The sequence below is a fragment of the Pseudochaenichthys georgianus genome, chromosome 6, assembly GCF_902827115.2.
Source record: "Pseudochaenichthys georgianus chromosome 6, fPseGeo1.2, whole genome shotgun sequence".
Taxonomy (NCBI): Eukaryota; Metazoa; Chordata; class Actinopteri; order Perciformes; family Channichthyidae; genus Pseudochaenichthys; species Pseudochaenichthys georgianus.
This window is the reverse complement of record NC_047508.1, coordinates 32,782,438-32,797,389: the sequence shown is the minus strand read 5'-3', so window position 1 is coordinate 32,797,389 and position 14,952 is coordinate 32,782,438. Positions and strand designations below refer to the sequence as shown.

Below are 14,952 nucleotides of genomic sequence, written 5' to 3'. Positions count from 1 at the left end.
TATGAATGATAAGTGTGACACGTCGGCGTCTTTTCTTCCTAGGCCTACGGCGGTTTAAACTGTATTTCCTTTATAGAGATGTAAACTCCGCATACTGTGCCCGTGCTTTCACTGAGTTGATCTAGACGCCGGAGGCAGGCAGCGTCAGGTAAAACAAGTTATTTAGCCTTCCCAACCCTGAGCCTCACGCGCCGCCTATGAGTGTAATGTGTGGAGAAGAGATCGCAAGAGATGCAGTTCAACCACACAACTCCCCACATTTCAGCCACCAAAAACACCAAACCTGGATTTCCTGGTTACTATGCCCTCATCCCCATACTGCTCATACTGTTTGGATGTGCGGTGGCAATGGTAAGAACACATTTTCATATCAAATCACACATGGCTGAATGATAAGTATTTTTAACCTTTTTTTGTTATGCGTCTCTTTAGGTTTATTATTTCAGAAGAGAGTCAAGGTAAGTGGGTTTCTATGTTTTAAGCATCACTTTTAAACTAATTTGGTATCTTTTATGTTGTGCTAACATTTATTTTGTATACGTTTATACAGATTAGATAATCTACGTCATAGGCTGATTCCTCTGTACACCTACGACCCCGCAGAGGAGCAGGGGGACGACCCTGACAGGGAGGAGGACGAGGAGCAGGATGTGAGCAAACCTTTAAACTTTATAAACCACTTACAATAAATAAATACATTTGACATCATATCCATGCCTAGCTGGTACTGAGAATTTCTATTTATTCAGATTTGTTCCTTATTTTCAGGAACCTTTATACAAGAAGGGGAAGCTGTACTTTTCATTTGAATATGGATTATGAACTGGAAATCAAGAAAGTAAAAAACATGTGGCCATTTGGACAGATGACAAATACAGACTGGCGGCTTCATGAACTTTGAAAACATCTGAATGTCATTCATCAGCCACTATAGCTCCATATCGAATAATTTATTTTCAAGATCATGTTCATTGCAGAGCTGCAGACAACGGTTGCCACTGTGATCCTTTTTTTGTGTGTGTTTTCTTTTAGAGAATGTAAGTGTTTAAGGAGTAAGTAAGAAGCTATTGTTGAGCAATAAACTAAGACCAAATCAAAAAAGCGTTTGTTTTGTTTGTGTAATTCAAAGAAATGTTGATGGGTTATGCTTAAAGAGCTTCAAAGACACACACCTGTCTCTGCTTGGCAATCAGAGTGTGTGCTGCTGTTTGGAGGTTCTTCAGGTTGACTCAGGTTGACTTCTTCACGTGTTATGGAGGGTTTTACATACAGGAAGATGGGATCACAAACAAAGAGACGGTAATAATTTAAGTACATCACAAAATCCAAACTCCTAACTGAAATATGTGATTATTAAATGAAAGAATGTTTCCTGTCTGTATCCTCGTTACATTAGTCCTGATCTGTTGGGGCCACGCTGGATCCTGTCCTCCATCGTGATGGCTGCAGCTCTGTTCCTCCCCTCTCTGAGTCTGGACAGCCTGCTGTGTAACTTCTGTCCTCTGCAGCACAAAGGCACGTCCTGCCCTGATATCAGCAGCCAGTGTCTGCCTGACCAGCGCTGCTCCAGCTCCAGAGGACACTTCGGCTCCCTCCACGTCCTCTCTGCTCAGGGCTGCGTGGACGCTGAACTCTGTGGCTCCCATGAGATGGCCTCTTTTCGAGGGGTCAAGTACAACGTCAGCCACACCTGCTGCTGCAGAGACAAATGTAACGGCCATCCACACTCTAACACCAACCTGAAGAAGCTATTGGGGATGCTAGCCGACAAACTACATTACCCTAACATCACTGTTCTTAGAGAGGAGCGTTGGGATTCATGTGTAAATTACACATCTTCAAATACGTTACCTACCAATGCATCATAGAAGTGTTTGTATAAGGCTGGGGAGAGGCCTGTTAGCCATAGGCACTTACCTGAGCCTTCAAATAGTCATTAGCATTTCAACAGATGTTTGTGATTTTCAGTATTTTAGCTAAATTACTGTTAAAATGCTTCATTGTCAGTGTTTCATTTACATTCTTGCTCCAGAGAGAAAAGGGTGGACAGCTATCCTCCTGGTATTTTATAAACACTATTGATGTGGAAACTTATGAGTTCAGCAAAAATAAAAACACCTTGATTAAACTTCCCACTTGGTTTAGTTCCTTCGAGTTGATTTTACCAGCAGGTGTGCATGGAGGTGTGGCCTCTGCATGCAGATCTCAGTGGTGAGACAAGAGTTCTTCAGGAGGAGCTCTGAGAGGTTTTGACTGGAATTACAATCTTAACAAATGTAAGTCTTCATAATGCTTTTTATATTTGAATTTGCACACTGAAAACACGTCTGACATCACTTTCTGCCTTTAGCACTTTAAAACAATGGTAATATAGATTCTGCTGAGTAGAGATTACCGACACCTGTGTATAAGAAGGAAGGCTTGAATTAACTTTTCAACTGGTTTATTCTGAACTTGGCTTGAGACAAGAAATGGAAGGATAACAAGTAATTAAAACTTAACTTATTTTTTACTATGTACAAGTCTACGTATTAGTCTAGTGGAGTTTTACAGAGGCAAGTGTAGTAAAAACAATTGTCTCGTGTCTGTTGGGCCTCTGAAGAAATGTTGTCAAGTGTGAGATAATCATTTATACAGATTGGTCTTGGATCTGAAACCACACATTTAACAGAAAGTGTGCCAACTAGGCAAGTGGCCTATGAAAAAGTAATTTACAAGAAAAAAAAAATACTTAATACATTGCATTTTGTGAAATGTAGGATTCAGTGCATTTGGAACTTGATGCATACTGCATTATAAACCTCTCACAAATGTGTAACTTTATGGAAGTGCAAACTGCAGATGTCTTGTTTTATGATTTATTTAATCTATAGAATACAAGATCATGAGGTCAGTAAAGTACTCAATGCCTCTCTTTACCGTTGCAGGTGGAACATGTCCCAGCTCCTGCAGGCTGCTGCTCTGTGGATATACCTGCTCCTGCCCTCGCTGCTCTGTGCAAACATGCGCTGCTACTACAGCCCCATCCTGGAGAAGGGGGATAAATTTGATCTCATCGTGTCAGAGTGCCGTCCTGATGAGATATGCTTTAAGGCAGAAGGCCGCTATGGAAACTACAGCGCCCTGTCTGCCAGGGGCTGCATGGCAAAGAAGAGTTGCAGCCGGGTGCACAAGATCCGCATCAGAGGAACCTTCTACACCATGAGCTACGGCTGCTGCGATTCACCGTACTGCAACTCCTGCCCAGGGGTCTTCGCCAAACCCCTCGTCATCACACTTGCACTATTGACTGTAGCTGTGACGGCCGGCATCTTGTGAAGACACCGCATGTGATGGGTAATATTTTGTGTGGGGGGGGGAGGGGGGAAATGTTTTTGTGGTTCAGTGCCCAGAGGCATTTCTGCAGCCTCTGCATGGAGTAATGCAGAGGCTGTGTGGTGAACGCCCAGAAGACACTGAGGTGTGCACCATAGTGATGCCAGAGATTTTAACATTTTATTTTGAATATCATGGTGACCAAAAACTATTTTCATAATGTTTTAATGTCCTTTAAATAAATATTTGAATATGAAATCATATTTTGTTGTTGTTGTAAATGTTTCAAACTCCATTCTTTCACACAACACACACACAGACATGGCGATATATTTTGATTGTCCTATTGTCAACAAAGTGTTTCCATATTCTGATGCACACTAGAAAAAAAATAAAAATATACATCTGTTCTATAGCATTTCATTGTTTTCCAAAACTATTAAAAGCAATACTAAGACACTCTTTTCTACTGTTGTTCTTTCATTATTATGAACATGGGAACTGTTGCTCATTTCGAGATGATCCCACATACACCATCCCGCTGCTGAAAAATACTTACTAAATTTGCGGCAGAAAATAGTCGCCAACTAATGAAATTATGGTAGGATGGGAATAGGTCACAGAGGGGGTTGGAAGGTATTATGTGACTGACTCACTCATTGAGATTAGTTGACAATAAGAAAAGTATGAAGAAATGGCAGGTTTATCTTTTAGTAGACAAAGACAACAGCTCAAACAACGTGTAAAGCTGAGGTTTGGACAGTTCTTTATTTCCCTTTTATAAGGCTGCTGGGTCTCCCCATAGTGGATATACATATATATACAGGAGATTGCTATACTGGAGTTACACTGAGGGCAGAGGGTCCATATTACACAGACTTCAAAAAACAACACTAATAGAGCCTCACCTCCAGGTACCAGAAATCAGCAGAGAGAGAAAGAGAGAGGGAAGGGGGGAAACAGCACGAGAAGAGGGGAGAGAAAGAAGAAGGGAGATGATGCAGTCAGAGCGTGAATCGACTGCCTAATAACTTAACACTAGAAAATAACATACAGATTTCACGCACAGTGCATCTTAAATAGGTTACGTGAAGAACCATTTACCATAAATATCTGTATTTTCCGGAATCAACATATATAAAAAATGATTTAAAAAAAAACAAACACAAATCAATGTTCAGTCTTTACATGTACTTTTTCTTATTTTCTTCTTTTTCCCGTCGTGCAAATCGTTCTTTTAGTTCCTTCTTCCAGTGGAGGCCGGGCTTTTTCCCCACCCTGCCCACGTCCATTTCAGATAAATGAGGAAAAGGAAACTGAACCCAGCCCCCCCCTCCCGCCCTTAAAAGCATATGAATTAGTAGAAAACTAACGAACAAATGAACAGAACACCACAGTCAACTCATCACAAAAAGAACCCACAGACACACAGAACAGCAAGAACACAGTACACTTTTTTTTTTCTTTTTTGAGCTTCTTCATCAGCATCATTCCTTTTTAATGGTCAGTATCATAGTTGTGGTCTTTCTCCTGGCGTACTGGTTGGACAGCTCAGTGGAACTGGGAGGCAACTCTCCAATCGGATGGTCAGTTCAGCAGTGATATATTATCTCTCAATTTCACAGTGTGGTAGGAAAGCAGGGAGGAGGAGAGGGATCGGGAGTGACGGGGAGGTAAGTCAGAGGGAGGGTAATCGAGGTGGGAACAGGAATCAAAGGAACCACAGCAACAATTAAAAAACAACTAGAAACCCAGACTGTCCAAGAAAACAAGTAAACAAAATGGCCGCTTCACTCCTTTCTTCCGAGTTTCATTCCCGCCGACCTGTGTGGTTGGGAAGGCCTTGATTGGCTGGCGTAAGCTGATTGAATGGCCTGTGTTTGTGGCAGAAGGTAGGGAGAGATGGGTGAGGGAAGTCAAAGGCTGACCATCGGTAGGTGGGACTCGGCAGGTCGAGATGTTGTCAGGAGCAAAAGGATGGGCGTGGGCGGTCAATGTGTGATTGGCAGGTCAGAGGGCGAGTCCCGTCTCGGTGGGTTCAGGCACGCTGGTGCAGTGCCCGCCTCTTGCGGCTGTAGTAGTGACGCGCGCCGGTCTGTCTGGCAAAGTTCATCATGTAGTTTTGTTTACGGGTGCTGCAGGGATACAAACACAGTGAAAGAGGGGGGGGGAAGAGGAGGGGTGTGAACATTAGTGACCGCGTAAAGGGCAATTTAAATCCAAACATTCCCATGCACACACTCTCATCCATGCACGCAACACACAAATGGTTGATGCAGCTTTCGTACTCACTCGCGTCCATGCTGGCATTTTTTTTATAATTGTAGCCATAACCTCAAACACTCAACACCTGTATGGTTCTCGGAGAATGGGTGGCACTACTCTACACAACTGGATTTGTTTATGTTTTGCACATATGAGACGCAGGTAGATGGCGAACATGGTGGTAGAACTACATGTATCTAATACCAAATATCACAGGACAAGACATGGGACACAGAGTCTACAAACATACTACCACAGAGGCTAAGGAGGAACTCTGACACTGAGTGTTTGAGGTCAGAGTTAACAGCCGTCACTGGGAGAAAAGAACAATTAAGTAAAGCAAGGCCATAAAAGTGCAGGGTTGTGAGCAGAGGAGGGGTGGTTTAGAAACTAAGAGACACAGAGAGAAGCTGCAGGAGATCGCTCTTGCTTAGCCTGTTCATTGCCTCTTCCATCCAGCAGGGCGGTGCCAGTGAGCCAGGAGAGCAGCCAGGGCAGGCAGGGGCCTCTGCGAAGCGGGGGGGTCAGGAGGGGTCGGGGAGGATACTGGGTGATGTGTGTGTGTAAGATGGTTGATGCTGTGGAGGTGAATAGGAAGGATGCTTGTGTGTGTGTGCACTGGGAGGGAGCTCCTGGCTCAGTCATGTTGTTGTTGTTGTCCACAGACAGACAGACAGACAGCCATGAGTGAAGAAAAAGGATATATGTCTATTCGTGGAGAAATGCAAGGGGCTGGATGGAGGTTAGTAAGATGAAACTCTCCTGCTATATGGGCTTTGACTTGTTATTAATGAAGAATGATGCCCTGCATGGCAACAAAAGGATTGCTTGGGCTGGAGTGGGATGAATGTTGGACCTACAACAACAGCACTCTTTAGGAGAAAGTCATTGAGTCGTGTGTTTTGGCTCATACATTTGCAGCTGGGTCAAAAACACTAAAACAGTTTGCAACAACACAAACAGATATAGGTATAGTGATGGATTACATCACGCATATACACACAAACACAGTACTGTTGACATTTGTACAATACTACAAAAAAAATGCCTTGAGGGATTTTGTAACATTCAAAATCCACGCCATTATAAGGGTTTATTTTTCATCTGGAGATGTGTTGAATCCTTTTAAAGGATGGAATGTCATTTTAAAATTGTAAAATAAAAACAAACGCCATCACTTTTTGTGATTATTAGGGATGTAACGATACCAAAAACTCACGGTACGATAATATCGCGATAAAAAGTCCACGGTAATCTATTAGGATAGTAGTATTTTAAAGTGTCAACAATATAATAATCAGACCCGGCAATGGAATAAATCAAGTTTCACTTTAGTTTTTCAAGTAACTCAACTCACTCACTCACTCACTCACTCACTCACTCACTCACTCACTCACTCACTCACTCACTCATCATCAAGGTTATCTTTTAGGAATATGAGCATGTCCACATTTCGAGGTAGAAGCTGGGATGTTTGGGCGTTTACAATATCCCCTGTGTGGAAAAAACTCTCTTGCTTGGTACTGATGTTGCTGGGACAGAGAGATATGATTGGCCATGGGTGATAGCAGTGGGTAAAACTGTGCATTGTCTCTCCACCACTTCCAAAACAATACCGTTTTTGCCAAGAAGGTGAGGCTCATTGACAGGGCGAGATATAAATATACTGTTGGTACTTGTCAATGTCTCTAGGTGTGTACATGTAGCCCTGTAAATACGATGTCCTTTTGTGTTCTGTTGTTTTATGTTCATGTTGTAACCTACTTGCTGCCATGTTGGACAGGTCTCCCTTGAAAAAGAGATCGATGATCTCAATGGGACCATCTGGTTGAATAAAGGTTTACATTTGTTTTTATAAAAAAAGACAGAAAAGAAAATTATTTAAAAAAAATCACGACGGTATTTATTTACCGCGATATCGCGATATTCGATACATCGTTACATCCCTAGTGATCATTGTATCTCTTTTAATCTGTGTGTTGGTTCATTTTGATGGTGAGCATCCACCTGCTACTTGACCTTCCTTGTCTTTGAGTTAAAGTGAGGGCATGAAGATGGCTGGTGGTGATGAGGAGGAGGGCTGGGTGTGTCAGTGAAAGGGTGCGAGTGTGCACAGTGTATTGGGGAGAAGAATCGGGTTGGGAGGGGGGTGAGGGAGGGGGCTGCAATCAGGAAGTGGCGGATAACTTACCTCACACTACAGCCATGCCAGAGGGAGCAGAATATAGAAGAGAGCAGAGGTTAGAGTGCGAGAGGGGAGAAGCAGGAGGAGGGGACTGCTGTCTCGCAGAAAGGTCTGGGGGGGTAGGAGCCCCAGCCTGGGGAGGCAGGGGCCCGAAAGCAGGGAGAAGGGAGGAGAGAGAAGAGGCATAAAGATAGTCAGAGGTTCAAGAGAGAAGAAGAGGGAGTGGGTGGGAAAGACAGAGAGAATGAAGAAAATAGAATATAAAATAATGCAAAGCAGAAGAGTAGATGGCAGAGTGAGGAGACAGCAGGACATACCACAAATAAAGTGAAAGCGAGACATAATCACAGGTAGAAGAGAAGATAGAGAGCAAGATATACAGCAGTAATCCATCCGTTGTATTCCAGAGTGGGGAGATGAAAAGAGGAAAAGGGAAAGAGCGAGTTTTGAGAAAGGAAAGGAGAAATCGGAGGAGGAGGAGGAAGTAAGGTAGGGTACGGTGCAGCACAAGCAGAGGAGGGAGCAGGACCATCAAACACGTCAGTACATTAAGCAGCAGGGAGGAGAAGCGTGTGGAGCAAAGGAAAAGATTGAGCAGGAGTAGGAGTGAGAGGGAAATATGTGAAGGAGTGGAGGAGTGGTAAACAGAGAGAAATAAACAACAGAGCAAAGTGTGAGGATCACAGTCACTCTTTTCAGCAGACACTGTTGAAACCGTGCGAGTGCGAGGAAGGAGGTGGGACAGGTCGCGACCATGGAGACCAGGGGCAGCTCAGGAGGAGCATAAATGTGTAACTTTGTATCAGCTGTACATGAAACATTAAGAGTGTCTTAGGTGGTTGTTGTTGTTGTTGTAGTATGCAGTATTTGAAATGCACTGGGTACACATGTGAATGAACAATCAGAGGGGACATTGCTCTGACACCCACAGCAACATGCAGAAAATGCATTTGAAATGCTTTATGACTTTGTACTGTTAGGAATATGTTAGCTGACCATGTTCATGATAAATTCAGTGCCCTGCAGAAACGCCAGTGTTGCCACTTTGTTTTGAAAGTTCAACTGTTATCAAAAAAGTGAGAATACTGGTGATTCTGGTTACAGACTAAAATGCGATAAAGATGGAAAAATTGAAAGAAAGAAAGAGAAAAACAGTCAATCAGTGCAGGCAGTGTCTTAAAGGTTAATCAAATCAAATCTTAGATTATTTTTGTATTCCCTGTAGAATGAAATGCAGAATCTCTTTTGTACACAAATGTATTGTGGAAAAGAAAACAACAACAGACCAGTCAGACAATGAGCCTGTCTGACAATGCTGAATTCAAAGTGAGACAAAGTGACACGGTTAGAGATGAAATGTACATGTTTGAACTGTAAAATGATTTGGTTCAGCATTGATTGTTTGGACATAATGGCCTCTAGGGGGCAGGCAGGTAAATGTGTGAATACTGTGAATGGATGTGTGAATGGGTGCTTCTCATCCAATACTGTACGTTTGTAAATGTGGGAATGAATGGAAACATTTTAAAGAATGTTTTAAATAATTTAAATGTTTCATATAACTATATATACGACATATCCTAGTTTTAAAACCTTTTAGACATTTCGGGTTATGAAATCCTATATTCTTGAACCTATTTTGGAGATGCATGGGTTCTACAAGACACTGCAAATATGATGATCAGTCAGCAGGAGTTGATCTGTCATACACACAACAGCCATCCACAAACACAACTCTCAGCAAAGCACACTGCAGTCATTTCCTACTCTGCTTGCCTGACACCAGAAGCTGTGTCGAGTGTTTTAAACTGCTCAGAGGTTGGCTGTAATTGGTGAGCAGCATGAACGTCGATGTGCTTTCAGTATATCTATGTGTATGCATGTAGTGAGTGTCACCCTGTGCTTCTGGTGGGGGCCAGTCTGGGCTGCCGGGGGCCGGCTGGGAATTGGGTACTCACAGAACTACTTCCACATGGTCCAGCGCCCACTGGTCATGTCCTGCGCCGTCCTGACGTGGCTGCCACCATCGCAGCATCACCCCCTTAACTCTGGCCTCTCTGCAGACACCATGGGAAATATTGTGAAGTCAGTGGGGGTCAACAAGTATCAGATATTATATTTGTTTCAAACCAGCCTAATGAAGTAAACCATAATTATTTAAACAGTTACCTTTGACTTTATCAATAATTAATAAATCATTTGAAATAAAAAACAACATTAAGGCTGTGAATGAAATGTTTAAACTCTGGCCCTATGACGTTTGCTTTATATTTCGTTTTTTTGATCGAGAGCACTTTGCCAAAGTGTTAACATTCTGGAAAACAGCTGTAAGATATCTGAGCTTCGAATTGTACATTTGTAAATAAATAAATGTTATTTGATGATGATAACCCTAACAACATAAATTAATAACTTTTATAGCATGCATGAAGGATTAGAAAAGATAATTATGAAGCCATTAGTAACAACCCTCATTTGTGGTGTTTAAACTGAGTGTCTCTGCGTGTCACTCACAGTGGAATATTGTAGGAGACTCTCTGGGCCTTTATGAAGTCTTTGGGCTGGTGCTGGGCGATGACGTGCCAGCTGACTCCATTGTTGACGCTGTACTGCAGCAGCACAGCCCGGTCCACTGTGTCCGCCTGATCCAGAGCGATGTTACAGCTGTCTGTCTGTGCCACGCTGCCGATCTGCAGCACAAACATGATCTTACTGCGGGGAAACAGAGAAGAGAGAGGGTTGGAGAAAAGGAAACATTAAAGGCTGATAATACAGATCCTGGTGTGGGGTTCTGTACAGTTCTGTTGGTAGTACCTGTACCTGGCTCTAGTGAGGTCCAGTGGTTTGGTCACTGCCTGCCTCATCTTACAGCCATTGAAGTAGAGCGAGTCTCCGTGGGCATGAGGTGAGAGCTGCCCACAGCCGCTGCCCACCCCCCCGCCCTGGATCAACTGCCAGTTCTCTGTAGAAACACTGCCGGACTCAAAGTTATCCTTGATGGAGCTGGGCAGTTCGTTGCTGGAGAGGGAGCAGTCGTCGCCTGTTGAGGTAAAAGGAAGCAGAGACGAGGTGATGAAATATGACAGGCCAGTTTACCAATGCCATGTTGGAACACTGTTCAAGAGATGGCCTTCAAAAAAGCTGTCTCAATCGCAAGAAAAGAGCTTTACTTTGTACCAATAATCTAAACAGTACTTATAGGAAATGATGTTGTGTATCTAGCTGTGTAGATGTTTGCAGCCCACCATGGTATCCCTCATCACAGATGCAGACTGCTCCACTTGTACAGTAGCCGTGGCCGCTGCAGAGCCCCGGGCAGGCCTCCCCGATGTAAACATGGTCCACGCCCCAGCTCTGCCGCTCTCCTGTCCCCTCCTTCTGAATCCAGCGGAACTGGGTAGCCCTAAAAATACACAACAAGTCATAAAAAGCAAACACTAACCACAATAAAGATTGCTGCATGGTTATTCAACTGTTTTGTTTCATTGCTAAGAACGGAAATACAATATTTGTGTGCTCCCACCCTGAGGAGACGTGGTCCGGCAGCTGGACCGTGACCCTGGTCCACGTGGAGCTGTTGACTGGACTGTAGATGGTGGACTCGTGGAACTGGAAGGGAGAGCAGCCCACGTTGTTGACTGAGGACGGGAGGCACTCTGACTGAACCAGCTGCCACGAGTCAGACCTGGAGAGAGAAAGTGAGAGAACCGACCCGTCCGTGTTAAAATACATTTTGCATCTATTTCTATGAATTAAACAAATTAAACACCATCACAGAAATGAGAGCGGGAGCACTGAAAACATTCAACAGTTTAAATGGCCAGTAGCTGGTGCAGATTCAGGCTAATGACTCGTGATATTGACTTGAGATTTAACATTGATTTTGTCATGACACCACCTTCTCCTTCTTCTCCATCTATTTTCACAATAAATGGAAAAACATTTAAAAGTTTTGGTGTCAACTATTTGCAAAGGAAAAATACACCATGACATAAAAATAAACCTGACATGAAAGGTATAACACATTTCACAGTTTGAAAGTGTTTTCCTGTAAGCCTTGCTTACCTTGCATCCTTGCTGTACTGCAGCAGGACAGAATGATGGTCCTCACAGGTGTCTGCCTCACATCCGACAACAATCTGCAACAACAGATGTACAATAAAGGGTCAAAGCCTCCATGTACAAGACAGGAGGCAGCTTTTAATATAGCAGGTGTGTGGCTCTCTTGTAGCACTGTACCTTAAACTGAAGAACATATCCAGGCTGCACTATTAGCTCTCTAGTGGCCAGGATGTTGTGTGTCTTGTCTTGGTTCTTGTTTGGCCAGTACAGGTGGAAGGAGGGGTTTCCACAGAAGCCAGCTGTGCGCACAGCGTTAGGGTAGAAACTCCAGCTCTCCTCATGTGAAACACCCTCTGGTGGAAGGCAAAGACGAAGGAAGAGAAGATTAAATGAACTTGTTGACTAGTGATCTTTGCATCACTGATTGGATCAACACAAACAGACTCACCATCATCAAAGGTGTCAAGCAGGGTGGGAGGGTTGATGTCTGACCCCCCCACTAAGATGTTGTCGATGGCCCACTGTGCTCTCTCCAGGCTGGGGGTGGCAAGGCCAGAGGAAATGGTAAATGGTTGCCACCAGCGAAGGCGAGTAGCATTGGTCAGAGATCGCTCCGGGAGGACGATGTAATCTCTCCTCACCGACACGTACTTCAGATAGTCCATCTCATGCAGCAGTGTCCAGGACACACCTGAGGACCACATTTGTACAGTTTAAAAATGGATGAAATTCTAAACAGATTACGATTAAAAAGAAAAAATGAATGGAAGTTGTTAGTGCACCTCCATCAGTGGAGTAGTCCAGCAGCACGCCCTCTTTACGACATGTTGGACGGTGGCACATGGTCATGTTATCTTCACTTCCAATCCTGGCCCAGTACTCCACAAACCTATCCACAAAATCACAGTTCCAAATGCACTTAGAGAAGCACTCAATGTATCAGAAAATGTCTTGCTGTGGTTGAGTACTAACTTTGCTCCGCGGAGGTCCAGGTCTGCAGTGACAGCCTGTCTGGCATCAGCTCCTCCAAAGTACAGCGCTGTCCCCTCCACCAACACCCCGCAGTCTGTGCAGGGTCTGCCGCCCTCCAGCACCTGCCACTGAGGGCCCGCAGACCCCTCCCAGTCAAAACGCTCCTTCAGGGATGCCTAAAAAAGAACAATGACACCGGTATCTGAATCAGTGAACATCTCAGACAGCTAAAGTCTACTACTCTTTAGTTTTATAATTAGAGTATTCATTTTTTTTCTTTTAACTGTGTGACAACCAGAGAAGGTCTTAATTTGTTGTTTTTAAACTTAATTTGGTATTAATAGGGTCTTCATTTGTTGGTTTTAAACTATTCTGTATCTCTTTTATGCATGATTTCTATGAATCTGTTATTCCACTATGTTTATCTAATACGTTCCTTTCTTTTGTCTTCTCCTTATGTGTTAATGTTGATGTAAAGCACTTTGAATTGCCTCTGTGTCTGAAAATGTGCTATAAATAAACGTACCTTACCTTACCTTACAGGTGGGGTAAGTAAGTTTGAGAAACCGGCTCGAGATACACTTTTTGTTATATTCCATGGAATGCTCTTCACATCCCGATAGCAATGAATATCTGAAGTGCTTTGACAAAAAATCCATAAAAAAAAAAAATCATCTCTGGAAGCCTAGTACTGTAAAAAGCACGACCAATCATCTGAGCCGGCCCGGCTAAAATAACTGGATGACCTACCTGCCTGTCAGCCTTCCATCTGTGCACAAACTTATCTCGTGCCCTCATTGGTCACGTGCACGTTCGTGTGTGTTGGAGGAGGGGCTCTGTAAGGAAGTGGCAGATTTTTTCCGGTTGTGTATTTTCAAATTCTAGCGCACTCGAGCTGGTTTCTCCAAAATTACCTACCCCACCTTTGAGGTATGACATTTAGACTTTTAAAACATATATAAAATGTCTTCACTATCTAAAACTGTGACATTTGGTAAGTTAATTGAAAATAAATGATGTTACCAATGAATTTATTCAGAAAAAATCTACATTCTTCTTCCCGTGTCTTAGCCCTTTTTAGCTTTTGAAAAATGGATTCGAGGCTAAGATGTACCACAAGTGAAGGCCTCATGTTTACACTCATACATTGAATGCCTTTTAACAATCTCCATGGGAACGCTGCTACCTTCAGCGCAGTGCTGGCGTAGCAGTTTGGTCCGGTGAATCCTGGGTCACAGAGGCAGCGCTGATCCAGACAATCTCCATGTCCTCCACAGTGGACGCCACACGCTGGCCCGATGTAAAAGTTCTCCACCCCCCACTGAATGTCTGAGTGCTGCTGGAAAAACCGGAACCGCACCGCTCTGGAAAAAAGACAAGATTATGGTTAGTCAAACAACACACATACTTGTTTCCTCATTTATGAGACAATGATTTTATTAATTAAAATGACAATAATGAAATCCATCAATAATTAAAGTAAAGTATGCGTTGATGGTACAATTAAATATGAAGCAGTACTGTATGTTTTGTCAGAAGCATGTGAAGGTATGAGGTAGCATGACTCACGTGTCAGCCAGGCTGTCAGGCAGCAGATAGACCGCCCTCTTCCAGCCTTCAGCAGGGAAGAAGACTGACGGCTGGGACACCTGACCTCCACAGCGGGGGTCCGCAGGAAGGCATTGGGGCACCAAGTACTTCCAGGTCACTCCAAAGTCCACTGAGTACTGGACATGAATCTGCCGGTCTGCATGACGCTCTTGCACACTACAGCCAACTGCAATCTAATTGAAAACATGGATATTAACAAAAAAAACATCACAGCAATATGTCACTTTAAGATACATTTGATACACTAATCATGCGACTCACATAAGTGAAATAAAGTTACCTTGAACTGCATGACCCAGCCCTTGTCAGGAATAATATCATGCGTGACAGCATACACCTCTCTCCCATCAGCATTGCCACACACCATCCCTCCATCTGGAGAGCTGCAGAAACGCTGCACTGAGCAATCCTCTGAGAACAACCAGTGATCGCTCACTGAGAACAAAGAAACAATTAAAAAGTTACAACACAAAGAGGCCGTTTTAAATAATAAAAACAATATCAAATCAAATCAAGTTTTATTTAGCACATTTATAAACGAT

General features: G+C 43.4%; 3 protein-coding genes across 5 annotated transcripts in view; 2 read left to right on the top strand and 1 right to left on the bottom strand.

Moving 5' to 3' along the window:
• The first annotated feature begins 1,189 nt into the window (after positions 1-1,189).
• Positions 1,190-2,132, top strand: LOC117448433 (sperm acrosome membrane-associated protein 4-like). Its single transcript, XM_034085738.2, has 2 exons — positions 1,190-1,299; positions 1,397-2,132. Exons 1-2 carry the CDS (start codon positions 1,253-1,255, stop codon positions 1,866-1,868), a joined length of 519 nt encoding a protein of 172 aa, XP_033941629.1. The 5' UTR covers positions 1,190-1,252; the 3' UTR covers positions 1,869-2,132.
• Positions 2,133-2,164: 32 nt separating this feature from the next.
• On the top strand, positions 2,165-3,576 carry bncr (bouncer). 2 transcript variants are annotated; one of them, XM_034085739.2, is made up of 2 exons: positions 2,165-2,276; positions 2,928-3,576. In XM_034085739.2, coding segments are annotated over exons 1-2 (393 nt in total). In that variant the 5' UTR covers positions 2,165-2,274; the 3' UTR covers positions 3,319-3,576. The 2 variants fall into 2 exon arrangements, with proteins under 2 accessions (XP_033941630.1, XP_033941632.1); XM_034085741.2 differs by lacking the exon at positions 2,165-2,276 and adding an exon at positions 2,349-2,486.
• A 1,078-nt stretch (positions 3,577-4,654) lies between these two features.
• Positions 4,655-14,952, bottom strand: part of LOC117448084 (reelin-like) — a 96,757-nt gene continuing 86,459 nt past the window's right edge. The window contains exons 51-64 of one of the 2 annotated variants that reach the window (XM_034085189.1): positions 14,691-14,845; positions 14,369-14,583; positions 13,986-14,163; positions 12,800-12,975; positions 12,610-12,716; positions 12,276-12,518; positions 12,005-12,180; positions 11,831-11,904; positions 11,289-11,450; positions 11,011-11,168; positions 10,580-10,805; positions 10,280-10,477; positions 9,724-9,822; positions 4,655-5,450 (exon numbers count right to left, since the gene is read on the bottom strand). In XM_034085189.1, the coding sequence (XP_033941080.1) occupies positions 5,354-5,450; positions 9,724-9,822; positions 10,280-10,477; positions 10,580-10,805; positions 11,011-11,168; positions 11,289-11,450; positions 11,831-11,904; positions 12,005-12,180; positions 12,276-12,518; positions 12,610-12,716; positions 12,800-12,975; positions 13,986-14,163; positions 14,369-14,583; positions 14,691-14,845 (2,264 nt within the window). In that variant the 3' untranslated portion in view covers positions 4,655-5,353. The remainder of the gene's footprint in view (positions 5,451-9,723; positions 9,823-10,279; positions 10,478-10,579; positions 10,806-11,010; positions 11,169-11,288; positions 11,451-11,830; positions 11,905-12,004; positions 12,181-12,275; positions 12,519-12,609; positions 12,717-12,799; positions 12,976-13,985; positions 14,164-14,368; positions 14,584-14,690; positions 14,846-14,952) is intronic. The other variant, XM_034085190.1, reaches the window with a different exon arrangement.